Source organism: Neofelis nebulosa, chromosome 2 (genome assembly GCF_028018385.1).
Source record: "Neofelis nebulosa isolate mNeoNeb1 chromosome 2, mNeoNeb1.pri, whole genome shotgun sequence".
NCBI lineage: Eukaryota > Metazoa > Chordata > Mammalia > Carnivora > Felidae > Neofelis > Neofelis nebulosa.
The window spans coordinates 3,130,375-3,158,348 of record NC_080783.1 but is presented as its reverse complement, the minus strand read 5'-3'; the positions used below and the strand labels follow the sequence as shown (position 1 = coordinate 3,158,348).

At 56.2% G+C, this 27,974-nt stretch overlaps 1 protein-coding gene across 3 annotated transcripts in view; it reads left to right on the top strand.

Moving 5' to 3' along the window:
* RAMP1 (receptor activity modifying protein 1) overlaps positions 1–27,974 on the top strand; it is a 54,816-nt gene that overhangs the window by 3,655 nt on the left and 23,187 nt on the right. For 2 of the 3 annotated variants that reach the window (XM_058699736.1, XM_058699743.1), the window contains exon 2: positions 14,983–15,121. In XM_058699736.1, the coding sequence (XP_058555719.1) occupies positions 14,983–15,121 (139 nt within the window). Of the gene's footprint in view, positions 1–792; positions 1,144–14,982; positions 15,122–27,974 lie in introns of those variants that run through there. The other variant, XM_058699753.1, reaches the window with a different exon arrangement.

Genomic DNA, 27,974 nt, shown 5'->3' with positions numbered 1-27,974 from the left:
CCAACCAGGCCGTGGGGGGCAGAGGCCTCGCTTCCTTTGTTCCTCATCAGGCCTCCCGCTGCCTCTTCTATTTGGTCCTCTGATGCCGCCCTCCCTGCCACGGGAGGTCCCCACAGTGGATTCTGGGAGCTCTCCCGCCTGGCCTTGCTTGCCTCCTGCCCCCCCAGCTGCACGGCCCCCCTTCCAGATGTCTGCCTGCCTGCCTCTGGGAAGCCTTCCCCGGCTGCCCCTCCCGCCACCCCTGGGGTGGGCAACCACCTTCCCACCGGGTCACTCACAGGGGCTGGAGTGCAGGGGGACCTGGGTAGCACCCACCGTGCTCTGCTGGGCTCTGCACCTCCTGTGCCCGCAAGGCCCACCAGGAAGGAGTCTTCCTGAGCCACACGTGCCCGGGAGGGCAAAAGGCAGCAATTGGCCCAGGGAAAGAATTGCATACCGATGACCGCCATATTGTCACATGCTCTGACCCGTGATCAACTAGAATTCAAGCCGTTCACGTATCACGAAGCAAAACCACATGTCACAGAGGGAAGAGGTCTAGAAGGCATCATCACTTAAACAGAAACCTGGTGACACTGATACCCAAGGTTGGCTTTCTCTGTTTGTGTGTGCGTTTATTGCCTCTAGAAGATTCCATGGGTGTGATGGTCAGAGGAAAGATGGCTGCTGGCTGCGTAGGTGGACAGATAGGAGAGCGAAACCGTTTCTCCTGGAAACTCCTATGTGTCCTGTAGCTCAAGTGGGTTGTGTTGTGCCATGACAGGAAAGGGTCACGATCTGTCTCGTGTTCTAGTAGGTAGCCCACTGCTGGAGGCTGCCCTGTTCAGCTTTGGACAGCCCCTCACCCCCGCAAGAATGGCCCAGCACCAACGTCTATGGGGCCCGAGGCTGAGAAGCCCTTCCGTGTAAACACATAAACAGTGCTCTTTACGCGAAAGGAAATAAGCCATGGGGGTAGAGCTGGAGGTGGGGGCCCTTCTCCCGAGCCCTGAGCAGTTTTGGAAGAGCCCTCCAGATCCCCAGGGTGGTTTTGCAGAGGCCTGAATCTTGGAACTTTCCGGAAGCCTTGATGGCTGAAGTGTGGCGAGAGGAGGGCTTTGAGCAAGGCGGGTGCTCGAGGAGGACCCGAGCCTGTGGGCCAGGGTAAGCCGTCCAGATTTCATCCCAGGGCAGTGGGGAAGCCTGAAGCGTGTTAAGTGGTTTGGGAGAGCCGTGGGCTGCTGTGCTGCGGCGGGTTGGAGGCAGGGGACCGGCGAGGGCTGGCGGGATGGGGGGTGCAGCCGGAGGTTTGAGGTGGCAGGAGTGAGGGACGCGCCGTGGGTTTGGGTGTGGGCCGCAAGGAAGCAGGGAGGCATCGGGAGCCGCCGGGCGCCTGGCAGAGGCGGAGGGTGGGGGTCCACCGCGGGGCTGGCGGGGAGGACGCATGGCCCCCACTTAAATTCAAACTTCAGATAAACAACCGACCATTTTAGTGTAAGCCTGTCTCGTGCCATACTTCTAAATACTAATGCTTAGCTGACATTCAGATTTACCTGGACGTCCTGTATTTTTATTTGCTGAAGCTGGGAGCCCCAGTCACAGCAGCCACGTTCCCCTTGGACAGTAAGGGACAATGGCAGGTAGGCCGGTGTGCACACAAGCGCAGGGCCCAGAAGAGAGGTACGGCCGGGAGAGACATCTGGGGTAACATCACAGCCGGGAAGGTGTGCGAAGCACAGACAGAAGGGATGAAGACGGGTGCTGGCCGGGGACTAGCGGTCGAGGCCACGGAGAGGAGACAGATGTGGCTGCAGGGTGCCACCGGGCACTTTGACAGGGGCAGCATCCGTGGGGCCCCTGAGAGAGGGGTCAGCCGGGGTCAGCCAGAGAGCCTGCCGACCTCAGGTTCCCTCTGGGGCGCCCTGGTTTTAAATATGCAGATCTCTGGTCCACCTGGGCCGTCTGCCCATTTTCTAGCTAAGTGGCTATTGGGGTTTGAATGGCAGTTGCTCTGATTTATTGACTGATCTGGGAGGATTCACATCAAGACCAGCTGGTTAGGAAGCCGCACTCAGTGCCTCCCCGCTCCAGCAGGACCCCGTTTCCCCCGCGGGTTCCTAGCAATTACTGCAAACGGGCTCCCCTCCCCTATTTATTTTCTAACTGGCCGCTGCTGTCCTCTAGGCTCCTTTTCGTATGTTTGTGGTGTGGTTGGTTGGCCTCTCTCCCCGCCCTCGGTGTCTGGCAGGGCTGTCTTCTGGCTTTGTTGCCGTCCTTCACCCCTTGACTCTTTCAGACACGTCATGAGATCGTCTCGGGGCCCCTTCACTTTGTTTTCTGCTCCCACTGGCTGGGACGGTGTCTCTTCTGCCAGCAGCGTCCCAAACCTTCGGTCTTTCTCCTTCGGGAGCAAGATGCTTTTTATGTGATGTTATCTCAGCTGGGTGAGCGGGGGAGGAAGGAAGGAGAACGAGCCTTCTTTCCATGTGTGAGCTCTGTTTTCTTTTTCTTTTTCTTTTTTTTTTTTTCAACATTTTTTATTTTATTTTTGGGACAGAGAGAGACAGAGCATGAACGGGGGAGGGGCAGAGAGAGAGGGAGACACAGAATCGGAAACAGGCTCCAGGCTCCGAGCCATCAGCCCAGAGCCTGACGCGGGGCTCGAACTCACGGACCGCGAGATCGTGACCTGGCTGAAGTCGGACGCTTAACCGACTGCGCCACCCAGGCGCCCCTGAGCTCTGTTTTCTTGATGTGAAGGAAGAACCGCTAACTGCCACCGCACTAACAGCGGGAGGAGTTGGGAGGTCTCTGTGGCGGGGGGGCTGCTGGCGCCACGGAGGGGGGGGGGCACAGGTGGAGAGGAGGTCTGCATGCGAGTCTCGAGCCTTTCTGGGACAAACGGGGTCTCCCCAGGTGCCCGTGCAGACCCAGGAGTCTGCCGACGGCTGCTCGTCTTGTGTTTTGCTCCGTCGTCGCTCGGTCAGGTGGCTTCGGGGCGTGGCGTTAGCGGCACTGGGTTCTCTTCCCACAAGACGTGCGAGAACTTCCATCCTTTCCGTCTGTATCGGGGCAGTTTGCGAGGCACGAACGAGAGACATCCCCCAAGAGCTGAGGACCCCATTTCCACCCAGAAAACCATCTGGGTGGAGCCCCTTCGGGGCTGAAGAGAGCAGACTCTCATGGGTATGGGTCCGCCTGGGTTTCCTGTTTCTCACGGCAAGGACCCTGTTTCACATTTTCTGTGAACTTGTCCGTTTTACCCAACGTGTAACGATATAGACAATTATCTTATTTTTCTTTCTTTTTTTTTTTTTTTCAACCTTTTTAATTTATTTTTGGGACAGAGAGAGACAGAGCATGAACGGGGGAGGGGCAGAGAGAGAGGGAGACACAGAATCGGAAACAGGCTCCAGGCTCCGAGCCGTCAGCCCAGAGCCTGACGCGGGGCTCGAACTCACGGACCGCGAGATCGAGACCTGGCTGAAGTCAGACGCTTAACCGACTGCGCCACCCAGGCGCCCCAATTATCTTATTTTTCTACTTGTGCCTGTGGACGTTTGCCCTTTTTCGGCCCGATTCGAGAACTGAGGGTTTCGCGTTGTTCCTTGATGGACGTGGACACGCGGGATCTCTGTCATCTGTCCCCCAGCCCCACCCCCGGCAGACCAGTTCTTTCTCCTCAAATGCTGAACCCGTTTGCTTTTCTTCTTAGCAGTGAAACTTGTCCAGTCCATTCTCTGCTTGGCCTCTTGGCTGCCTTCCCCAAGTGTCTGTCTTGTGGCCATTGTTAATATTTTCTAGATTTTCCGTGTGTGTGGCTGGCTTCAGTTTCCTCCTTAGCCTCTGAATTCTTTGGAAGCGAGTTTTTTAAAAATCCCAGCTGCTCAGGTTTTTTGGTTTCTGCCCCGATATTGCTGCTTTTATTGCATTGAGGTCATGGACCACCACTGTGGTTTGTCAGGGCTCCTTCCTGGCCTTACAGAATTTTCCCTCGGTAAGTGGCCCATAAGCCCACGGGAAGAGTGTGAGGTTTGGCGTGTCGATTCTGGTCTTCGTAGGAAACTATATTATGTAGGTAACCTTACTTATTTTAGTTTTCCAGCTCTGCCAGGGGCTGAGAGCTAGAAGCTCACACCACTGTTGTGATCCCGTGCGTTTTCCCCGGTTGAGCCGCCGTGCGCTGTGCCGGGAGGGACAATAGGGAACTCGCGCCTGTGACCCCTGCAGGTCACATCTACGTGGCCGGTTCTTACATTCATCCCACTCATTGCTTTGTCCATTTTATTTTATTTTATTTTATTTTATTTATTTATTTATTTATTTATTTATTTATTTATTTATTTTTAGCATCTATGTTTTGAGAGACAGACACAGAGCATGAGCGGGGGAGGGGCAGAGAGACAGGGAGACACAGAATTGGAATCAGGCTCCAGGCTCTGAGCTGTCAGCACAGAGCCCGACGCGGGGCTGGAACCCACGAACCACGAGATCATGACCTGATCACAAAGTCAGACGCTTAACTGAGTGAGCCACCCAGGCGCCCCTGTTTTTTTATTTTTAATTGCTGTAAAATATACATAACATAGGGGCGCCTGGGTGGCTCAGTCGGTTGAGCGTCTGACTTCAGCTCAGGTCATGATCTCACGGTCTGTGAGTTCGAGCCCCGCGTCGGGCTCTGTGCTAACAGCTCAGAGCCTGGAGCCCGTTTCCGATTCTGTGTCTCCTTCTCTCCCTGACCCCCCGCCATTCATGCTCTGTCTGTCTCTGTCTCAAAACTAAATAAACGTTAAAAATAAAAAAATACATACACATAACGTAAAATTTACCACCTTACCCGTGTCAAGGTTCTGTGGCACAAAGTACGTTCACGTTGTCGGGCAACCATCGTCATCATCCATCTCCAGAACTTTCTCGTCTTCCCAGACTGTAACTCTGCCATTAAACGCTGACTCTTCATAAACACGAACACCCCCTGCCCCACCCCCCACCATCTGCTTTCTGTGCCTAGGAATGTGTACTTCATAGGAGTGAACTCATACAGTACTGTCTTTTTGTGGCTGGCTTGTTTCACTGAGCCTGATATCTTCGGGATTCACCCACCTACAGCATGTGGCAGGATTTCCTTCCTTTTCAAGGCTGAACTAGGGCGCCTGGGTGGCTCAGTCAATTAAGCGTCCCACTTCGGCTCAGGTCACGATCTTGCGGTTCATGAGTTCGAGCCCCACGTCGGGCTCCGGGCCGACAGCTCGGAGCCTGGAGCCTGCTTCCGATTCTGTGTCTCCCTCTCTCTCTCTGCCCCTCTCCCACTTGTTCTCTCTCTCTCTCTCTTTCTCTCTCTCAAATATTAAAAAAAAAAAGTATAGATAGGCTGCATTTTTATGTGTTCATCTGTTGGTGGACACCTGTGTGGCTCCCGGCGTCTGACTGTCACGAGTCGTGCCGCTGTGAACACGCGTGTGCACGTATCTGTTCGAGGCCCTGCTTTCACACCCTTTGTGTGTCTGCCTGGAAGTGGGATTGCTGGCTCGGATGGTAGTTCTGTGTTTACTTTCCCGGAACTGCCATCCTGGTTCCCACGGCAAGGGCACTGCTTTGCATTCCGTCAGCAATGCTCAAGCGTTCCAACGTGTCCACATGCTCACCAACACGTGTGATTTTCTGGTTTTCTGAAGGTAGCCGTCCTGGCAGGTGCAAGGTGCCCGTCACTGCTTTCCAGGTGGAATTTAACTCTGTCAGCGATGATACTGTGGTTTATCGGTTTTTAGACTGACGTTGTCTGACTCCACTGCCCGGTCTGTGGGTGTTATTCTGTGTCGGTTAGGTTTCGGGCCCGCTTTAGCATCCCATTTCCTCATGGATGCGGGGGACACGTGAACAGGTGCCCCCACGTCTAGCACAGAGCAGGCACTTCTGGGGGGGAAGGAAGGAGGGAGGCAGGGTGTCTGGGCCAGAGCAAGGGGATGGTGGGCTGGGTCTGCCAGGAGAATCCTGGTCAGGTGACAAGCAGAGAACCTGCTTGATAAAGGCTTCGTCGGAGAAACTGCTGTTTGAATGGCGAATGAAACGGGGCTGCGGCCTAGAGGACTTTTCCTTTTCTCCCTTGACTGGCTTCTCAGAGAAGAGCCGGGGCTGGGGATTCCTCTTGCTGGGGATGGAGAGTCTTTTGGGGGGCAGACGGGACCCCTGGAGGGCAGTCAGTGTGCTCGGAGGGAAGCACAGCAGTGGTGACATGCCCAGAGACCACGTGGGGAATGCCGGAAAGGACCGCGGCAACCACACAGGGGCTGGCACTGGCGCCTCCTGCCCGCTGGGGACAGGGCTTGCTGACTGAAGGGCCTGGTCCGGGGGAACCAGAGGAACCAGCCATGAGGGAGGCAGGGGCAGGTGCTCCGAGAGGCCGGGAGCTCCTCCCTCAGGGCCTGGGCACCTCAACCTCTAGAACACTTGTCTCCAGGCCTTCCTGGTCCCGCCCCGTCGGTGCCATTCTGAGACCACCTCCCCCAGGGAGCCCCCTGCACTGTGGTTTATTTGTAAATCGAACACCTGCGCCAGTGCCCTGCGTTGTCATTAAACACACACCAAATAGCCTTCTTTGACAGGTGAGCTCTGAAAATTGGTTTATAAAATCACAGAATTCCTTTTGCCCTCCTCTGGTGGTACCACAAGTCCCTTCAGGATGCCAGTGATGGCCATGGGATTGAGTCTGGGTGCCGGCCCCTCCAGGACTCCGAGGGCCCCTTTGGGCCGTCTGTCCTCACCTTGACCTCTCCGCTGGTGCCCCTCTGTGGGAGCGGTCCTCCCAGTGAGGTGGGGGGAGGCCTGCACCTGCTTCCCTCGGCACCTGCACGCTGCCAGGCATCACTGTCGGTGGCTGGGTGGCCATCCATCGCGTGGACCTCCTGCCGCTCGAGCAAGACCCCTCTCGACCGCTCATGGGGAGGATGGCCCCGAGGAAGCCGGCCTGCAGAGATGCCTCCCTTCAAAACTCCTGTGGACGTCGGTCATCCACAGGCCTTGGGGCCGCCTTGGGGGTCCCTGGCACTGAGCTGGCCGGCCTCATTGTCTCTCCCAGGTGTTCTGAGAGGAGCAAGTCAGGGATTGCCTCCTGGCTGCACCACTCCTGGGCTGTGTGACTCTGGGCAGGTCTCTTAACCTCTCTGAGCCCCCACTGTCTCCATCTGTTAAATGAGAGAACGAGAAAACCTGCCATACTGGTTACTTGCAAGGATTAACTAGACCGATGCCTGTAGAGGGCTTAGGACAGGACTTGGCCACTTGAGGCGTGGTTGTCGCCGCCCTGGGCGGGCGTCCCCAGCGTGAGCCGTGGGAGGAGAAGCACTTCTGGAAGTGGTGCGTAACAGACCTAGAGCCGGACCTTTCTACCCATGATGCCCAGCTTGCTTCCAAAAAAAATACAGATGGTGGCTCTTGGCGGAGACACAGATATCCTCAGGCGCCCAAATGTGACATGGTATCGTGTCCCCCAGCACCAGCACCCTCTACAAGAGGTGAAAGCAACAGTATTTAAAAGGAGAGACGAGAAGACCATCTCCTAAGACCCAAGCCACTCTGAGCTTTCTAGAAGCCAGAAGAGGCCTGAGAAGGGAAGCGGGCCGTCACCGGCGAGGAGTGCGAGGTGTCCCAGTGCATTCACACCTACGCTTTCTGTGCCGTCAGCCCCCAAACTCCCCAGAAGCCGCTGCAGGTGGACACCGTGTTCAGGGAGGTGCAGGCCCCGAGCTCCCGCATTCGGCTCAGGACCGGGTCCTCCTGGCAGCCGCCCCGGGGTCAGAGGAGGGCTGTGCACTGGGCAGCCAGGAAGGGATGGCTCGCGGGGCCTTGACGCCCGAGTAGGGAGTTTTTACTGGACACACGAGAGGTTTAACCTCTTTTTCGGTGGGTTGTCATCTTGGTTTTTGTTTTCATTTGTCAGAATAGGCTGACGGACGAGGGCAGCGTGTTCAAACCGAGTTCCGAGTACGTCATTCCCTGGGGCACTCGGGGACAGGCCAGGCATGTAGCGTCCTGGGGATTTGGCTCCCGAGGGGGTATCCTGGGGAAGTGGGTGGCTCTCCCTGCTGGCACCACTGTAGCGGGGGCCAGCGGAGTGAGGATCTTCCCGACGGTGATTAGAAGATCTGGAAAGGGCAAAGAGGTAACATTTTACCAATCGTATGTTTTTGTGGGATTTTTAAACTGTTTCTTAAGTTTATTCGCTTATTTTGACAGAGAGAGAGAGAGAGAGAGACAGCGAGCAGGGGAGGGACGGAGAGAGAACCCCAAGCAGGCTCTACGTCGTCAGCATGGAGCCTGACCTGGGGCTCGATCTCACAAACTGTGAGATCATGACCTGAGCCGAGATCGAGAGTGGGACACTTAACTGAGCCACCCGGGCACCCCCGCACTTACCAGTTTTAAACAGTTGCAGTGAGGTGTCACTGACCTAGAGTAAACTGAGTATGTTTGAAGTGCACAATTTGGAAGGTTCGGACATACGTGTATACCTGTGTGTGGACTCAAGACAGTGAGCCCCTGAAAGCGTCCTGGCCCCTCCCAGTCTCCCCCTCCTGCGCCTCCCATGTCCTTCCCCACCATCACCCCTACAGGCCACTGGGCTCAGGCCTCCAGTGTCCTGTGAGTTGCTAAGGGAAGCTCATGTCGAAAACCCCACCAAGGTGGGCTGTTCATTTGGAAGTGGGCTCGCTTCCATGAAAACACGTCCTCTGGAAAGCATTAGCCCACCTGGTGCAGGAGGTTCCCATTTCACACACAGAGAAACTGAGGCCCAAGAGGTGAAGAAGCCTGCCCGGGCCCCAAGTGAGGCCTCCTCTGTCTGGGGTCTCTGGAGGCTCGCAGGCTGTACTCCCCCTTCCCCCACTCACGGGCACCTCTGGGGGGTCTGTACTTCAGCCTCCAGCCGGGTCACCCTGCAGGAAGGCCTCCCTGCAGCTGCCCCTCCCCCACCCCACCCCCCCCACCCTTCACCCCAGCCGCCCCCCGACTGCAGCTCTGGAGGACGGTGTGGGCTCTCGGGTTCTCCCTCTGCAAATAGGAAATCAGCCAGAGCAGGATGGGCCCTTCCTGCCAGATCCGCAGGCACAGACCAGGGACCCGTAAAATGAGACATATGGGGTTCACATCCTGGGCCCCTTGTGTCTCATTGGAAAACCTAATATTAAAGGTCTCTCAGTGCACCTGTCCTGCAGCCCTGAAGCCCAGGGTCCCCCAGGGGAGCCCGGCCTCCCTGTCTTTCCGGCCCCCCGGTCACCTTGCCTGAGGGTCCCGCTGCCCTTGTGTGGCCACCATTGCTGCTCAGGTCAGGGGCGTTTTCTGCTGTGGAGAGAGGGAGCTCGTTCTTGGAATTCTCCCTAAAAGGACACCTAATTCTTGACAAACGCACATGCCAGGGAAGGCTGCTGTCCTGACACGCCGAGGACGGAATGCTATCTGCTCACGGCCTCCGCACACGGCCTTTTAAAGACAGAGTTACGAGTGATTTCGTTCGCAACCACACAGGAACAGAACCCATCTGGCCCCAAACAGCAGGGTTTAAAACTTCTGGCAGTTTTAGTCAGTTTTAAAATGGTAAGGTACTCTCTCTCCAAGGAAAGAAACCCCATGAGGCTTGTTTAAGAAAAAGGGGTGCCTGGGTGGCTCAGTGGGTCAAGCGTCCTGACTCGGCTCAGGTTTGTGGGTTCGAGCCTCCTGTCGGGCTCTGCGCTGACAGCACGGAGCCTGCTTGGGATTCTCTCTCTTTCTCTCTCTCTCTCTCTCAAAATAAATAAATAAACATTAAAAGAGAGAAGAAAGAAAGACACCTTAAACCAGGCACCTGGGCAGCTCAGTCAGTGAAGCCCCTCCGTCCTGTGTCTCTGTCCCCGATTCCTCGGGTGCTCCCAGGAGCCCCTGGGGGTTTCTGTCACCCGTGGCCAAGCGTCCTGACCGAGAAGCACGTTCATCTTTGCCCTGAATCTGACCCTTCCTGCACAGGAGGGGAGCCCACGATGGAAGCGCCCTAGCTCCCCTCTCACACAGAACACCCGCTGACCCTCTGGTCAGCCAGTGTCACTGTCCCAACGACAGAGGACAGATGTTAACGTGCACGCACGTCAGAGAGGGTGGGAGAGGCAGGGCAGCAGATACTGTTCTGAGAAAACAGAGCTGCTCCAGCCCCCAAATGAGGCTGAGGAAGTGGCCAGGGGAACGGCTGGGGACAGCTGGGACCTCTCGGAGGAGGAGGAGGCCACAGCCACGGACAGGCCACGCTTGGGGAAAGGCGTCTGTTCCCAGTGGGGAGATAAGCAAGGTGCTGGGGGCAGCGAGGGCTGGGGACAGAGGGGTGACTCTTGGAATGAGGCTGGATGGGCAGCTTGGAATTCCTTCCGGAAGCCGGTGTCCTAGCACCCCTGAGCTCCCTGTGAGTCCCCAGCACCTCTCTGTCCACGGCCAGTGGGCTTTCTCAGGGGTACCCTCGCCGTGCTCGCGTGGGATCCATGGGGCACCCGCCGGGGCTGTTGGGAAGTGGCAGGAACAGAGGGGTGGGGGGCTCCTGAGGGCAGGACTCCTGAGGGCTCCCAGAGAGCCCCAGGGACATGCTGTGGCCTCCCAGCCACCACTGCCACGCACCCTGGCAGGGGGGCCCTCCTTCCCAGAGCATCGAGGGAGGCCTGGCCTGGCCCGCACGTGGTTCCTGTCCTCAGGAGACCCTCCAAGGAGTTTTCCCCACGTGCCATCCTTTTACCCCGACCCTGCCCGCCAGCCTTACTCCCCAGCTTCTCTGGCTAACACCCCAGGAGCCTTCCGGGGTGTCCTGCCCACCCTGGTGAGACCCTGCCCATGGGACGCCCTCCAGGAAGCGGGCACAAGGATGGCCGCGGCTCAGACTTTTGCTGCCTGACCTCCCCTCTACCTCTGCCTTCGTGGGGTTTGTTGTGTGTTTTTGTTTGGGTTTAATTTTTCTTTCGCTGCTCTGGAATGTTGCTTTGTCAGCTTTGACCCACCCTGTGATGTGTGCAGACTGGGCCTGTCACGTAATTAGTTCAGTGGCTGAGTTCTCTCTCCCACGCCCGTCTCACGTTCTGGTGGAATCGGTGGGGGCTCGGGGGTCTTCAGATAAGCCCTCTGAAAGAGCGTGGAGCCCGTGGACGCTGCTGGGGGCGCCTTGCCGTATCTCTTCCTGGGACCCACAGGATATCAGTCCCCTCTGACCACAGTCCTCCCCTGACCCTGAGTCTCTGACTCTGCAGGGCGCTGTGTATGTGGGTGCACACTTGTGGCTGGACACCTGTCCCCTTCCCGAGAGCTCTCGTTGCCTTGAGGGGATAGCTCTTGCCCACTTTGAGACATCCTGGCCTCTCTTCCAGGAGCACAGGCCCTGACCAGCCTCCCAGTACCTGGGACTCTGGGAGGGCCAGGGGAGGTCACACCCGAGGGGACTTCAGGGCATTGCTGTCAGTGCTCCCAGGTGGCCTCCACGGCTGGCCTGCCCTCCAGCTCTTCAGTGTCAGTCTCCTCTTCACTCATGTTTAAGGCTGCCAGTCAGCTCTGTTACCTCAACCAAGACTGTTTTTTACCTCTTCCTCTCCCGGTTTGACACCTTACTTTGTGAGTCAGCTGTCACCTCTGCCCAGGGCTTCAGCTTCCCATTCAACACTCCATTCTAGCACAGCTAGATGTGGGCTGGGTCCTATCTATCCACCTACCCACCCATCCATCCATCCATTCAACTGTCTGTGCACCCACCCACCCACCCATCCACTCACCACCTGTCCATCCACCCACCCCATCCATCTACTCACTCATCTGTCCATCCAATCATCCATCCATCCACCCACCCATCCATTCGTCCATCTATCCATCCATCCATTCAACTGTCCACCCACCCATCCACTCACCACCTGTCCATCCATCCACCCATCTAGCTTCCCACCCATCTGTCCATCCAATCATGCATCTATGCACCCACCCACCCATGCATCCATTCATCTATCTACCCATCCACCCATCCATCCGTCCATGCACCCAGCCATTCATCCATCCATCTATCCACCATCCATCCATCCATCCATCCATCCATCCATCCATCCATCCATCTATCCGTCCATCTACCCACCCACCCAGCCAGCCAGCCAGCCATTCATCTATCCACCCACTCATCCATCCACCCACCCACCTGTCCATCCACCCACTCCATCCATCTACCCACCCATCTGTCCATCCAATCATCCACCCATCCACCCACTCATCCATCCATCCACCCACCCATCCATTCGTCCATCCATCCATCCATCCATCCAACTGTATATCCACCCACCCATCCACTCACCACCTGTCCATCCACCCACCCATCTAGCTTCCCACCCATCTGTCCATCCAATCATCCATCTATGCACCCACCCACCCACCCATACATCCATTCATCCATCCACCCACTCATCCATCCATCCACCCTCCCAGCCATATGTCCATCCATCCAACCAATCATCCACTCATCCATCCACCCATCTGTTCATCCACCCACCCATCCATCCATTCGTCTGTCCACCCACCAATGTACCCACACACCCATCCAGGAACTCTCCATTGAGCCCCCTGAAGCTGCAGTCTGAAATGGCACTTCACAGCCTGCTGTCATGACCCCCATCTATGACCCCCAACACCTCTCTTCATCTTCTGCCCTCTCCTCCAGGTCTGCAGTGAAAGAGAGGTCAGGCCCTCCACTATATTGCCCAGCTTCCTGCCTAGTCCCCAACACCTTGGGACTGGGCATTAGCTGAGTTCAGTCAAACCTACACCTCTTCTGGTGCTGGGTCCTTAGGCCTGCTTCTGAGCCCCAAAGCCTCGGTTTCCCGTCTAGTAAGTTGATGATCACAGTAGGACCTGCCTCCAAGATATCTGTGGGTGTGAAGAGCTTGGGCAGTGCTGTGCATTGTAGAGGCCAGAGGACCGTTTCCTTTGCATTTTATTCTTGGAAGACGGAGGCAGAGGGGGGCAGGTGTCTGAGGGGCCGTGGGGCGAGCCCACTCAAGTACACACCCCCTTCTAGGCCATGTTTCAGAGTCAGGGACCCCAGAACTCCATACCCAGTGTACCTGCCCTGAGGGCTGCCAGCCTCTCCTCGGGTGAGCTCTTCCTCCCGCCTGCGGCCTTATGGGCTGCAAGGGTCAGCTGAGTGTCCACACATGTCCATGAGGCCCAGCAAGGAGTCCAAGAATTCCTGGTACAACCCTGGGTTCCCAGCTGCGGTCTCCATCCAGGGATTTGGCAAAACCGTGATGGTAGGGGTGGGGCTGGGGTGCCCTGTGGGCAGAGGGCCAACATTGCCTGGGGGGCAGTAGGTGGGCTGGGCCTCAAAGAGGGAATGTGAAGGACCTCCCACCCTGGCCCTGCACTGTTCCCTAGGGAGGCGGAGAAAGCAGATGTCCAGCGTGGAGAGGAAGAGGAGGGAGGCCTAGGGGTGGGGACCTGGGGGACAGTCTTCCCCACCTGCCCAGCAGCCACCAGAGCCAGTTGTGGGCTTAGGGGGGACGAGGGAATTTTGATCTGGGCAGTGCATTCCCTTAACTTTTTACTTTCGAGCTCATATTTATTAAGCGGGAGGGTAAAACACATTTCACATCACAGTTTGTCAGCCTGGTTTGTAACTGGTGAGCATCCAGACATAGGGGATGGGAGCAGGGAGCTCCTTGCAGCCTGTAGGCTGTTCCTGGGACCAAGGGCTGCAGCCTGGACCCCATATTCTGGCCCAAGTAGGCCAGAGGCCTGGTGGCATTGAGGGGAGGAGCCTGTGTCTGATCCTGGGGTCCTCAGTTTGCACATGTATGAAGTGGGGGTGTGGGGAACTGCATCAGGGGTTGGTGTGAGGGATGGAGTGGTGCATGAGCATCAGACCCAGGCCCGGTGCTGCTTGTGATGGTCAGTCCTGGCCTCGTCCCCACAGAGCACTGGGAGGCGCCGTCAGACCCACTGTCAGCAGGCAAGGACCTTGCTAGGTTCTGCGGTGATGGATGAGCCACAGGCTCCCTCTCCAGGGACTATGTGGAAGCGGGTTCTGGGATGGGTGTGCAGGGAAGACAGGGGAGGATGTGGCGGGGGAGGCAGGGGAGGGTATGGGGGGGAGGCAGGGGAGGGTGTGCGGTGTGTGGGGGGAAGCAGGGGAGGGTGTGCGGTGTGGGGGGGAGGCAGGGGAGGGTGAGGGGGAAGGCAGGGAACCTAGGATCTGGAACCTGGAACCTAGTTCCCTTGGTCCCCGTGGTCAGCTGAGGGAGAGGGGGAGGCAGGGGAGGGGGAGGAGGAAGGCAGGGGAGGGTATGGGGGGAGGGGGAGGCAGGGGAGGGTGTGCAGGAAGGCAGGGGAGGGTGTGCGGTGGAGGGGGAGGCAGGGGAGGGTATGGGGGGGTAGGCAGGGGAGGGTGTATAGGGAAGGCAGGGGAGGGTGTGTGGTGGGGGGGAGACAGGGGAGGGTGAGGGGGAAGGCAGGGGAGGGTATGGGGGGTAGGCAGGGGAGGGTGTGCAGGGAAGGCAAGGGAGGGTATGGGGGGGTAGGCAGGGGAGGATGTGCAGGGAAGGCAGGGGAGGGTGTGCGGTGGGGGGGAGGCAGGGGAGGGTGAGGGGGAAGCAGGGGAGGGTGTGTGGTGGGTGGGGGAGGCAGGGGAGGGTATGGGGGGGTAGGCAGGGGAGGGTGTAGGGGGGAGGCAGGGGAGAGTGGGCAGGGAAGGCAGGGGAGAGTATGGGGGGGTAGGCAGGGGAGGGTGTGCAGGGAAGGCAGGGGAGGGTGTGTGGTGGGGGGGAGGCGGGGGAGGGTGAGGGGGGAAAGCAGGGGAGGGTGTGCGGTGGGTGGGGGAGGCAGGGGAGGGTATGGGGGGGTAGGCAGGGGAGGGTGTGCAGGGAAGGCAGGGGAGGGTGTGCGGTGGGGGGGAGGCAGGGGAGGGTGTGCAGGGAAGGCAGGGGAGGGTGGGTGGGTCCCAGAGAGGCTGACAGTCCCCTGGGCCCTTCGTTGCAGTGCATCACCTCCTCATGGCCACAGCCTGCCAGGACGCCAACTCTGGCGCTCTCCTCCAGGAGCTCTGCCTCACCCAGTTCCAGGTGGACATGGAGGCCATCGGGAAGACGCTGTGGTGCGACTGGGGCGAGACCGTCAAGTGAGTGTCGTGTGGCCCCTGGCGGGAGGGACGTGGCTGGGGCGGGAGCCACAGGGTCTGGTGCAAGGAGCCCGCTCGCGGCTGCGGTGAGGGGTTCTTCGCCAAAGTCTATGGTGGCGGAATGTGGCCGTGGGCGAAGGAGGGCGCCAGCGATAAGCGAGTGGGGGCGGGAGGAGGCCATGTCCACAATGACCCGGGGCCAGGACGGGTGGTGGGCCTTGTACAGAGGGAGCTCCGGGAGGGAGGGTTCCGTCTGGGCCATGTCTAGCTGAGACGCTCGTGGCCCATCCACGTGCAGGCGTGCGGGGGGACAACAGAGAGCACCGTCTAGTGGCCGGGGGCTGAGTCTCGGTGGCAGGAGCCCCAGCTTGCAGGGATGGCTCCGCTGGTTCCCTCGGTCCCCGTGGTCAGGCTGAGGCTGTTATTCCCACCCTGTTTGGGGCTCCGAGCTTCATCGACCCTTCATGACCTGTGAACCCCCACCGAAGACAGCTGACAATTAGCCCCTTCCCCTTTGTGACTTCGGTTTTCCTGCCAAAGGGCCCTTCTTCCCGCCTCGCTGGGTTTATCCAGGGCCCCAGGCATTCCTCAGTGGGGTCGGGGGCTCTCCCCACCTGGGGCCCAGGCTCTTGGTGTTCTGGACCAGGAGCCAGAACTTGAGCATGATGGAGGAGGCAGGTGCTAGCATCAGAACAGCCTGTGCTTTAGGCTAACTGGTCTTCTGCCTCAGCAGAGGGATTTGTGTTTAAATTAAAGATGGCACGTTAATACAATCCAGGGAGGACACAGTGGGGTCCCCAAAGAAAAGCACTCTCCCCGCTTATCTTGAGTAAGTGACCACGGATTGGTACGGATGGCCTGCACACGGGTGGCTCAGCAGCCGATGGGGTAATGCCAGTGGTGTTCCCAAAGAAGCAGGGGTGACGTGGTCTTAGAAATGGGAGCCACCACAGGCAGTCCCCAGTAGCTCTCTGGATACAGACGGGAGTAACGATCAGTCAGGCCAAAGAAAGTTTTCCATCTTTCGAGCCGCGGGGTAAAACAAAAAGGGAATAGAGGCAGGGCTGAGGGTGACGTTGCTAGGACATTTTGTTTGTTTGTTTATTTGTTTATCTATTTATCTACTTATCTATTATCTATCTATCTATTTATCTATTTATCTATTTATCTGTTTATTTTATCTATCTATCTATCTATCTATCTATTTATCTATCTATTTATCTGTTTATTTTATCTATCTATCTATCTATCTATCTATCTATCTATTTATCTGTTTATTTTATCTATCTATCTATCTATCTATCTATCTATTTATCTATCTATTTATCTGTTTATTTTATCTATCTATCTATCTATCTATCTATTTATCTATCTTTATCTGTTTATTTTATCTATCTATCTATCTATCCATCTATCTATCTATCTATCTATCTATTTAGAGATAGAGAGCAAACAGGGAAGGGGCAGAGAGAGAGAGAGAGTCCCAAGCAGGCTCCACACTGTCAGCACACAGCCCAACACAGGGCTTAAACTCACAAACTGTGAGATCATGACCTGAGCTGAGATCAAGAGTCAGACACTTAACCGACGGAGCCATCCGGGCGCCCCAGGACATTCTTTTATTTAAAAAGAAAATCAAGATATTTGAGGGAGCTGGAAGCAGAAGGTCTCATGGGAACGGTATGTCAGCACGTCAGCTGAGGCCTGCCGGCCCGGGTCTGTGGTCAACAAGATAAGAGCCTGGAGAGAGGCCCGAGTCCTAGTCCCTGGAACCTAGTACACACAACGTCACATGGCAAAGGGGAAGTAAATTACAGATGGAACTGAGGTTGCTGAGCAGGTGACTTTGAGTGGGGAGATTATCCCGGATTATCCGGGTGGGTCCGAGGTAAGCACAAGGGGCCTTAAATGGTCCCAGCTAGGCCTTTGGAGCAACATCAGACTGGCTTTTGTGTCCTTCTGACTCACCCTCCTGCCCATCCTTCTTTGAGCACCTCCTTACTTTCTGGTACCCCAAGATTTTCCAGGATCATCGTATACGTTTTCTGCCCCCTTCCCCACTCCCCAGAAGCAGCAGTTTCTTCAAGGAAGCCCTGGTTTCTTTTATTAAAGAATGTTGTTTAGGGGCGCCTGGGGGGCTCAGTCGGTTGAGCGTCCGACTTCGGCTCGGGTCATGATCTCACGGTTTGTGAGTTCGAGCCCCGCGTTGGGCTCTGTGCCAACAGCTCAGAGTCTGGAGCCGGCTTCGGATTCTGTCTCATTCTCTCTCTGCCCCTCCCCGATTTGTGCTCTGTCTTTCAAAAATAAATAAATGTGAAAAAAAAAAAAAAATAGAATGTCATTTAGGGGTGCCTGGGTGGCTCAGGCAGTTAAGCATCAACTTCAGCTCAGGTCATGATCTCACAGTCAGTGGGTTTGAGCCCCGCGTCGGGCTCTGTGCTGACGGCTCGGAGCCTGGAGCCTGCTTCGGATTCTGTGTCTCCCTCTCTCTCTGCCCCTCCCCCACTCGTGCTCTGTCTCTGTCTCCCAAAAATAATAAATAAAAACATTAAAAAAAGGTTTAAAAAAAACCCAAACTATGGAACTTGTTAAAAAGAAAAAAGAATGTCGTTTAGAAGCCAAGATACACACACACACACACACACACACTCTCTCTCTCTCTCTCTCTCTCTCTCTCTCATGTCAGGAATTCACGTGTAACCAGGGAGACCTTACAAGCCCTGAGAGAAAACATGGGTGAGGTCTCCTGGAGCCTCCGTGGGGGGAAGGCTGAATAACAACGATATTTATATATTGTTACTGTAATAACAGAATTGATTTCAAGGAATCGGTTTATGGTTTATGTGACTGGGGAGGGGGGAGGGTCTGGCAAGTCCAAAATCTGCAGGCCAGGCCAGCACAACTGATGCTGTAGCCCGGGGGGGGGGGGGGGGGGGGGGCAGAGTTTCTTAACTTGCCCCAACGTAAGGCCTTTCAACTGACCGGATGAGGCCCCCCCACATTATCAGGGATGACCTCCTTAAAGCCAATGCATGGGAAGCAGGTCTCCGAAATTCCCCAGCAATGCCCAGATTGGTGTGAGATTGAATAACCGGGGGGTGTCCCCTGGCCAGGCTGACACAAAACCGACCGTCACACTGTGCTTTGTGTCACAGCTGTTCTCAAAGGTGGGTTCAGAGAAGCGTCGTCTCCCCTCATCCAGACTCTGGCCCATTACACCCACCCACCGCCACCCACTCCCCGTGGGCGACCAGTCTCTCTCGTTTCTGCGCCCTCCTTGTATTTCTTTTGCACAGGTCAGCCGGTATACGAATTTTTCTCTCGCATCCTTTCTTACGTGGAGTGTATTTTACTATAGATATTCTTTTTGCACTTTGGTTTTGTTTCCTTTTTTTTCTTTTTAACCTAACAGCGTATACTGGAAATTAATTCTTACCAGTGCATGGAGAACTCCCTCACTCATTTTTACAGCAGGATAATATTTTGAGAGAGAGGGCGTGCATGCACGAGTTGGGGAGGGGCAGACAGAGAGGGAGAGAGAGAATCCCAAGCAGAGTCTGCCCTGTCAGCGCAGAGCCCGACGCGGGGCTCGAACTCACGAGCCGTGAGACGGTGACCTGGGCCGAGAGCGAGAGTCAGACGCTCAACCGACGAAGCCGCCCGGGCGCCCCGCCTCGCCTCGTCTTCCAAGCACTTTCCTGTGGAGAGGCGTTTGGTGTCCCCGGTATTTTCCGATTTCAGATAGCGTGGAAGGGCACAGTCTCGAGCACCTGCACCTTCTTGCTGCTGGAGCTGTACCTCCAGGGTGGCCGCCTGGCATCAGAACCACGGGGTCCGAGGCAAGAGCACGTTTTGGGAGGCACTGCCTGTGTCCCCCCAGAGGGGCTGCGGCCTCGGCGTCCCCACTGGCGGTGTGTGAGGGAGCTTCCCCGCCACCGGCCGGCTCCCTGCGTGGTCAGGCCTGCGTCCTCCCCATCCGATCCGCGAGAGACGCTGTCGCCTTCCTCCAGCGACGAGTTCACCTTCTAGAAGTTTAAGGGCCGTTCTTCGATCTTTTCTGTGAATGCTTGTTCGTGTCCTTTCCCAGTTTCTGGTCCTTTGTAAAGAATTATTTTATTTGGGGCGCCTGGGTGGCGCAGTCGGTTAAGCGGCCGACTTCAGCTCAGGTCACGATCTCGCGGTCCGTGAGTTCGAGCCCCGCGTCAGGCTCTGGGCTGATGGCTCGGAGCCTGGAGCCTGTTTCCGATTCTGTGTCTCCCTCTCTCTCTGCCCCTCCCCCGTTCATGCTCTGTCTCTCTCTGTCCCAAAAATTAAAAAAAAAAAAAAAAAAAAAAAAAAAAGAATTATTTTATTTTATTAAATGGATTTACTTTTAAGTAAATTCTATGCCCAGCGTGGGGCTCGAACTCACGACCCCGAGACCAAGAGTCGCAGGTCCACTGACTGAGCCAGCCGGGCGCCCCTGAAGAGTTCTCTATGTTAGAAGAGACATTAGGACCGTTGTCTGCAACACACGTGAGATGTGTTCTCCCCGCCTGTTAGCTGTCTTTTGACTCTGTTTCCCATGTTGCTGCTGCCCCGTCATCTTGTTCCCATCCAGCTGTGTGCGTCAGTGTTTTATCACCCCTGGGTCTGAGTCACGGCTGGGAAGCCTTTCCCCACACTGAGGTTCGAGAGGAATCCCCCATGTTTTCTCTTCAGTCGCTGAGCCATCTGGACTATATTCTGCGGCGAACCACAAGCAAATTCTGTCTTTCTCCAGATGAGCTGCCCAGTTGTCCTGTTTATTAGTGAGCCCGCCTTAGCCCCCAGTGAGTGGAGATGCCACTTTGTTCTATGTAATGCCCCTCTACGCTTTGCACCTTCATAAACAGTCCGTGTCAAACCTTCTTCATATTGCCTGCCTGTGCGACATCAGTTTCTTCTCCAGAACCGCCAATGGGACTTCACTGCCTACCGACTGCTCACTTACCACATTGTTACAGCTAGTGTTTGTTAAGCACCTACGGTGTGCTGGGCACCGTGTTAATCGGTTAACACGTGTCGTCTCATGGAAGTAAGCAGCAGCCGCGGGAGGGCAGAACACTTGTAATCCCCACTCTGTCTGCCCAGGGTCACAGCTGGCAAGGTCTCTTGGGGTCCAGAGTCTCAGCTCTTGACTCTCCCCAGGGGCACGAGATGGCCCACTCCTGGTTCTCAAGGGTGGTGTGGCGATGCTCTGTCTTCACAGAAGTGGGCGGGGGGAGCGGGTGAATGACGGCCTTTCGTGGCCATCTGAGCCCCTGCCAACATCCAGGGGGCCTGGTGAGGTCCGTCTGCAGTGGGACACCAAGTCTGGTTCTCGAGCCAAGGGCAGACTTTCCAGAGTCCCCTGGAGCCGCAGAGGTCTGGGGCAGGCAGGCTTGTCCAAATGATTGGGTGGAGATGAGAGGAAGGACCCAGAGAGAAGACCAGGCACGGCCGGGAGTGGGAGAGCTGCATGTACGGGCCGGAGAGCCATCAGCATGAAGAAACACAGTGGCCAGCAGACGAGCAGGACCCCGAGGTGGAGGGCCCACAGGCGGAGAGCCAGACAACAGGCTGGTCCCAGGGAATTCTCCCAGCCCAGGCTGGAGGGCTGCAGGCCAGGCGGGTGTGGGACAAAGGGGCAGGTGCTGGGAAAGACCCCTCTCTCAGCCAAGTGCAGCTGGCGATGTCGGTGGGATCAAAGCGGCAGAACCGGGCGGTCTCTGGGTCTGGGATCCAGGCCCAGCCTAAAGCTGGGGGTGGACACCCCTAAAGTCAGGAGGGCAGAGGTCCCCAGTGCCTGCTGCCTGAGGTCATGGCTGTCGTAGCAACTGGGCTGGGCCCGCAGGTGACTGTGATCCGGCAGAGGGAAGTTCTGGATTCTACTCTGAAGTCAGGGTTTAAAACAGCTGCCGAGGCCACGTGCCTTCCCACCAGGTGACAGATGCGAGAGAGGCAGGCTTCCCCAGCATGCACGGTCTAGAGAGACGTGGAGAAGGTCCCCTGCGGGCACACGGGGGGCCGGCTCGTGCTGGCTGGCGCTCTGGCTCCCAGGCTCCCAGCTCCACCTCAACCCTGCTTCACTTAGGACCTTAGATGGAAACACTGGGTTATTTCCAAAGTACTTCTCAGCAGCACTGTGCCTCTTGGCTCAGAGATAGAAACTTCTTAAGAAAAAGCGAAGGGCTCACAAGAGCACTCAGGCCACACTCCAATAAGAGGACAGTGACCTGCTGTGGAATTGTGGGTCTGCTTTGTTTCAGCATGGAGCTGACCCTGGGACCAGGGCTGTCCAGCATGGTTCTGCACGTAAATGGGTCCATGACCCCGGACGCCGACCCCCGCTCCTCCAGTGGGAGCTTGGCTTGGGGCTGTTCCTGAGTCCTTTGTTTGGAGATGCTCGGGATTTTTCAGGCTCCCCTGGTGTCTGACCTGTCCCCGCACCAGGCCCACTCAGGGCAGATGGGCTCCGCAGGGCGGGCCCAGCCCGTGATTCCCAGGGGCCAGCTCATTAAACTGCAGGCCTGGTCTGCCAGTGGAAATGTAATTTAGAGCATTAACTGGGAAGATAATCTAATTTGGGGAGCTACAGAGAACATGGGAAAATGTGTCATCAGAAACTCTCATTTCCAGAGAGGTTCCTGTGGGTTTTGGGGAGGGAGAGAAAGAGCGGAACAGAGAAGGAGAAGAATCTCCACCATGAGGAACTCAAGTAGAAACTGGTTGGTTTTAAAGTCCCCGCATGTGGGATTTCCGCCCCCCCACCCCCCCAAGACAAAAACTGCTGGTGGCTTCGGGAGGCCGGGAGCCCTGTCCGCTGCCCCCCTTCGGCTCTGAGGCATCACGGTGTTCACAGGAAAGATGTCAGAGAAACAGGTGTAGCAACTTCCATGATCTTTCATCAGAGAACCAACCTCAACCTCATACCCGTCCAGGCACCCCTCCTGTGCCTGCCCTGAAGCGTGTGGATTTATAAATGCCATCTGGGTCGCCTCAGCACACTTGGTCTCCCCGGCCCGCCTCCCTGGGGAATCCCTCCCCGCCGTGCTGACCCTGTGCTGGGCATAGAGGGCCCACTGGCCAGTTCCGAGGAGGGGTCCCCAGCCCTGCCAAGTGGGGAGTGGCCCGGTGTGTTAAGCAAAGGACACAGAATACATGTGTCCCCGGCCAGTGCTGGGGATTCTGCCATGGGCACCCCGCCTAGGGACTCCAGTCCCCGGACAAGGCCCTTGACCCACCGCGGGGTCTCTCCCAGGGCGGCTGCCATTCCCTCTGTGCCTCTGGAACAAAGGGCCTTCTTTGCGGCTCCCTTAAAATCGCCGAGGCAGGAAATTCTTCAGGACTCAGCAGTGATATCAGGACAGCTGCTTTAGTTTTGAATTGCAACAGGAACTGAAAGGGAGGCATCTTTCTGAAATCACAGAGGTCTCTCTGGGGCAGTGGCTGGTGTCCTCCGAGGGATTCTGGTTGCGCTTGGCCCCTATCGCCAAGGCCTGGATGGGCCATGCCCCGGGCGCTTGGCAGGCCGTTCTCCAGAACCTGCGTCCCACCCACTGGGAGCTCCCGGGGCTCCATCCAGTTGCCTCGGGGGTCTGTGGGGCTGCGCGCCTGCCCTGGCCCCCGGAGGCCCCGGCACAGGTGCCCATCCCCCACCCCTCTGGCCGCCTGGGTGGGGGGGAGTCCTTTAGGTGTCTCCAGAGCACACGCTCACAGCCCCCAGCCCGGGCGCTGGAATCCTGACTTCCGGAGGCCTTCGTGCCCCGGCTCGCCCTGCAGAGGCTGGTTCTGCCGAGGCCCTGCCTCCTGCTGCCCGGCCGGGCCTCAGCCGGGCAAGAGGTGCAGGCACAGCTTTCCAGGGCGCACTTGGGCCAGGGTGTGTGCCGTGGTCCGTCACAGCTCTGCGCACCTCTGAGCTGCTTGCCGGGTACCTTCCCTTCCAGTCTTCTTGGTGCCCAGCCGTGGAGGGTGGGACGTTCTCGTGTTGCTGGTGTCAGCAGCAGAAGGGAAGGACCGAGGACCCCCCGCCCAAGCTGGGCCCGGAGCTCCCAGCGCCACCCCTGGAATTTGTTAGGCCAAGGCTGTGACAGGGAGGCATGACGGGACTCAGTTTGCCGGGTGGGCAGAGGAAAGGGGGGGAACCCTTTTTGTCCACCCTGTTCAAAGACAGCTCCTCAGGCCCCCACCTAGGTGGGCGTCTTAGCAGAGCTGCTGGGGGCGGGGGGGAATACCGTATGCACGACCCCACAGCAGCAACAAGGGGGCCTTTCTGGGGGGGAGGGAGGCAGAGGCCTGACAGGCCCTTCTACCCTGTGTCAGGCGCTCAGCCACCGCTGACCTGGGGGAGCAGATGGAGGGCCGGGCCAGTGGGACCAGTGCTGTGGGAGCAGGGTGTACTGGAGAAGGAAGGATTTGTCTCGGGCTTTGTGCGCCCAGATCTGTGCCCATAGAAGAGCAAGGTAAGGGGGTGGAAAGGTCTGGAAATCCACTGTCCTCCACCATGCCTGCAGAGCCAGCCCTGGGCAGGCAGATGCGGGAGAGGAGTCATAAGGACACGAAGTGTCATAGGGACACGCTCGGGGGAGATCCTCAGGTGGCTCGCAGCCCCACCCTGTCCCCGCCGCATCATCTCCCGGCAGCCAGAGGAATTGTCTTCACTTGGGGGGCGGGGAGCCCTCACGGACAGCGGCAGCATTTCGGTCCGGAGCTGCCTCAACCGTGTGCCTGCCTCATGGAGGGTTCTCGTGACGGTGTCAGAGGGCCTGTGCCTGTCCACCTGTTGGCCTGGAGGTTTGGGGGAGTGGGAAGGAGGAACCCCACTTCCTGCTTGAGAAAGCTCCTGGAAAAATGTGTCTGCAGAGGCCACAAGCCAGGCAATCCCCCTTGCGGTGGGGAGAAGCCAGAAGCTGCCGCTGGCCACACCCAGGGGCCACGGCACCGTCCTTGGCTTCCCTTCATGTCCACCGCCCGAGTCCTTCTGGCCCCGGGAGAGGGCACAGATGCTTCCCCAGACACGTGTCTGGGATGAAGTCAGGCCTGTGTGTCAGTGTGAAAGGTCAGCGGCCGGGCAACACTAAGCAGATCCTGGCTGTGAGCGGAGCGGGCAGGTGGGACGTGTCCTGGTGACGGGAACTTGTGGCCATATCCCTTCCACCCCCGCCTCCGCCTTGGACACGCTGCTGTGACTCCCCACTTCCCCACGGCCAGGAAAACCCCAGACACGTCCAGGCTGTGCAGACAGGAGTCTGCTGTCCGGGGCCAGGGGGCCAGGCTCGCTCACACAGGGCTCCCCGGAGCCCGCTCATAGGCGGCCCCCCCAGGGCCGTCTACACTGAGGGGCAGGGTGCGCGTGGTGAGAGTGATGAGAGGTAGGGGTGCAGCACAGTGGGTGTCACAGCAGATGTCCCCTCCTACTGCTGACCCTCAGCCCAGTGCTCACCCTGCTCCCAGGGTCTCCCAGGACCCAGCCATTCATCAGTCATTGTGTTGGTGGACATCTTTGGAGCACGCTTGGGGCCAGCGACGCTCAGACCACTGTGGGGGCCTCCGGGGAGCTGTGGCACCAGGCGGCAGCCCTCCTTCTCCGGGCAGATTTTGAGGACAACCTCCCCCAGGGCTCACAGGACTTCAGCCCTGGACGCTTATGCACAGGATGCCCCGTGGCTCCCACTCTGGGAAAGGTGCCTCTTAGGTCTGAGTTCCCTCTTCTCCCAGCTAAAAAATGGAGGACTCACTTTCTTAAAAATACACCCCTTTTGGGGCACCTGGGTGGCAGTCAGTGGAGCCTCTGACTTTGGCTCAGGTCAAGATCTCACAGTTCGAGATCAGTTCATCATGATCTTCCAGGTCGAGATCTCACAGATCTCACAAACTCCGTATCAGGCTCACTGCTGTCAGTGTGAGCCTGCTTTAGATCTCTCTCTCTCTCTCTCTCTCTCTCTCTCTCTCTCTCTCTCTCTGCCCCTCCCCTGCTCTCTCTCTGTCTCTCTCAAAAGTAAATATTTTTTAATGGTTTTTTTCACGTATTTTTGACAAAGAGAGAGACAGAGCATGAGCAGGGGAGGGGCAGAAAGAGAGAGGGAGACGCAGATTCCGAAACAGGCTCCAGGCTCTGAACTGTCAGCACAGAGCCCGACACGGGGCTCAAACTCACAAACCGTGAGATCATGGCCTGAACCGAAGTCGGACACTCGACCGACTGAGCCACCCAGGCACCCCAAAAACAAATGAACATTTAAAAAAAAAATGGGACGCCTGGGTGGCTCAGTCAGTTGAGCATCTGACTTCAGCTCAGGTCATGATCTCATGATTCGTGAGTTCGAGCCCTGCGTCGGGCTCTGTGCTGACGGCTCAGATCCTGGAGCCTGCTTCCGATTCTTTGTCTCCCTCTCTCTTTCTGCCCCACCCCCGCTCACACTCTGTCCCTCTCTCTCAAAAATAAATAAACATTTAAAAAAAATTTTTAATAAAAAAAAAAGAAAGAAAGAAAGAAACACTCCTTTTGAGTAGCAAGAGAAGGTGAGTGTACACTCACTGCCCGGGCCAGGTGGACGTGGCCTCGCTTAGTGGCCAGAAGGCCAAGTTAACACGCCCTGGTGTTCCCACCCCAAGTCTGTTGAGCCTTTACCAGGTCTTTGCGATCTTTAATGATGCGGCTGTGAGAGCTTTGGTACATACGGCCTTCTGTTTTGAACTAACTTAAGAATTCTTGCAAATGGACTTACGTCCCATGGACGTTCTGTGGTTCTCATAGGTTTTGCCCCGTTGCCCTTTGAAGGAATTGTACTCCTTTCTATTACCAGCCGCATGTGAAGGCATTTCCTCACATTCTCATGAGCCCTGAGTTTGCACAGATTTTCTGTTGGCAGGTGTACGTGAGATTTCCTCTTGTCCCATTTGCCCGCCTTTGGCCGTTGGGAAGGTGAAGTGATTCTTCTAGAGTTGTTTTGCAATTTGTTTTTTCTCAGGTGCAGATCATCTGACCATAATCTTTGCTACTTACCTTTCGAGTCATTGGGAGTCTTTTAAGTCTGATTTTGCGAACTCTCGAACATGGTAGAGGTCAGCTGTCTGTCATTTTTGTCCTAATCATCTTTTCTTCAAGTTTCGCTTGTGTTTATTTTGGTGACGCTTGTCTCCCGTGTTTGATTTAGTTATGCAGTTCACGTGTGTGCCCTCGCTCGCTCCCCAGAGGTCTGGAATTCAGGCACAGTCCTGTCTGTTGCAGAAATTCAATTGTCGCAATTCCAAGGGAGTCACATGGCCACAGTATTATGATCTGTTTCTGTTTAGTCGTTATGTGTTTTGAAATAACATTTATCTTCTTAAACACGCTAAGTAGTTACATTAAGACATGAATAAAATTTACTTCCTCCCTACCTCGATTAGGCTAACATAATTTGTTAAATAATGTTGCCTACCTCCATAGTTTGGTTATGCTTGATTTAATACTTAGTATGTTCTTGTGTGCATTAGAGTAATTTCAGTTAATTTTTTACAAAAAATTTTAATGCTTATTTTTAAGAGAGAGAGAGAGAGAGAGAGAACGAATGGGGGAGGGGCAGAGAGAGAGAGGGGGACAGAGTCCGAAGCAGGCTCCAGGCTCTGAGCTGTCAGCACAGAGCCGGACGTGGGGCTCAAACTCACGAATGGTGAGATCGTGACCTGAGCTGGTCGGACACTTAACTGACTGAGCCACCCAGGCGCCCCTCAGTTAATTTTTATGTATGTCTTGGGGCCATCCACCCCCCTTCGATCGCCATGGCCCTACAGTATTTTCTACAATTTAGAAGATCTCATTCTCTCTTTGTGTGTTCATTCTCATTGTATTTCACCTTACCTTCTGCTTTCTTTGATGTGTCCTTTGCCTATTTTTCCAAGAGAACTAAAGAACCATTTTGCCAGATTCTGTAAGAAGTCACATTGAGGTTCTAGGTGAGATGGCCAGGCACCAGCCAGACAGCTAGGGAGGTGCTATCTGTCTGCAGGAATCCTGCCCATGAGGAGCGTCTCGGGGGCCCTGTGTCCTGAAGAACACAGCAGCAGGCCTAGTCAGACTGTTTGCTACCTTCCGGTGCCGTCTTTTAAATTTTTTTTTTTAATGTTTATTTATTTTTGAGACAGAGAGAGACAGAGTGCAAGTGGGGGAGAGGCAGAGAGAGAGGGAGACACAGAATCCGAAGCAGGCTCCAGGCTCCGAGCTGTCAGCACAGGGCCCGATGTGGGGCTCGAATTCGCGAACCGCGAGATCCTGACCTGAGCCGAAGTCGGACACTTAACCGACAGAGACACCCGGGCGCCCCGGCTCACTTCTTTTTTAACGTTTATTTATTTATTTTGAGAGAGAGGGAGAGAGCTGGGAGAGGTGCAGAGAGAGAGAAGGAGAGAGAATCCCAAGCAGGCTCCACAGTGTCCGCGCGGAGCCCGATGCAGGGCTCGAACTCACAGACGGTGAGATCATGACCTGAGCTGAAACCAAGAGTCAGACACTTAACCGAGTGAGCCACCCAGGGGCCCCGAGAAAGCCCACTTTTTTTGTGTCCATTATTATAGGTCTTTAGAAAACAGACTATGTCTTGCATTGAAATGTCTTTTAAAAATGTTTGGCTTTCACTTTTATCATTTGCTTTCCCCTCTTTTTACCTTTTCAGAAAAATATTTGCTTCTTTCGCGAGGTAGAATTTAGATGCTGACGACATCATTTTTTCTCACCCCCCCTTTTTTTTTTAACATAATAAAGGCATTTAAGACCATGGTGTTTCTCCCTCGGGACCTTCTTCACCACTTTCTGCAGGTTTTGAGATGTCTGTTTTCTCGTTGTGTTTTCTTACCACACAGTTACTGTCTTTCT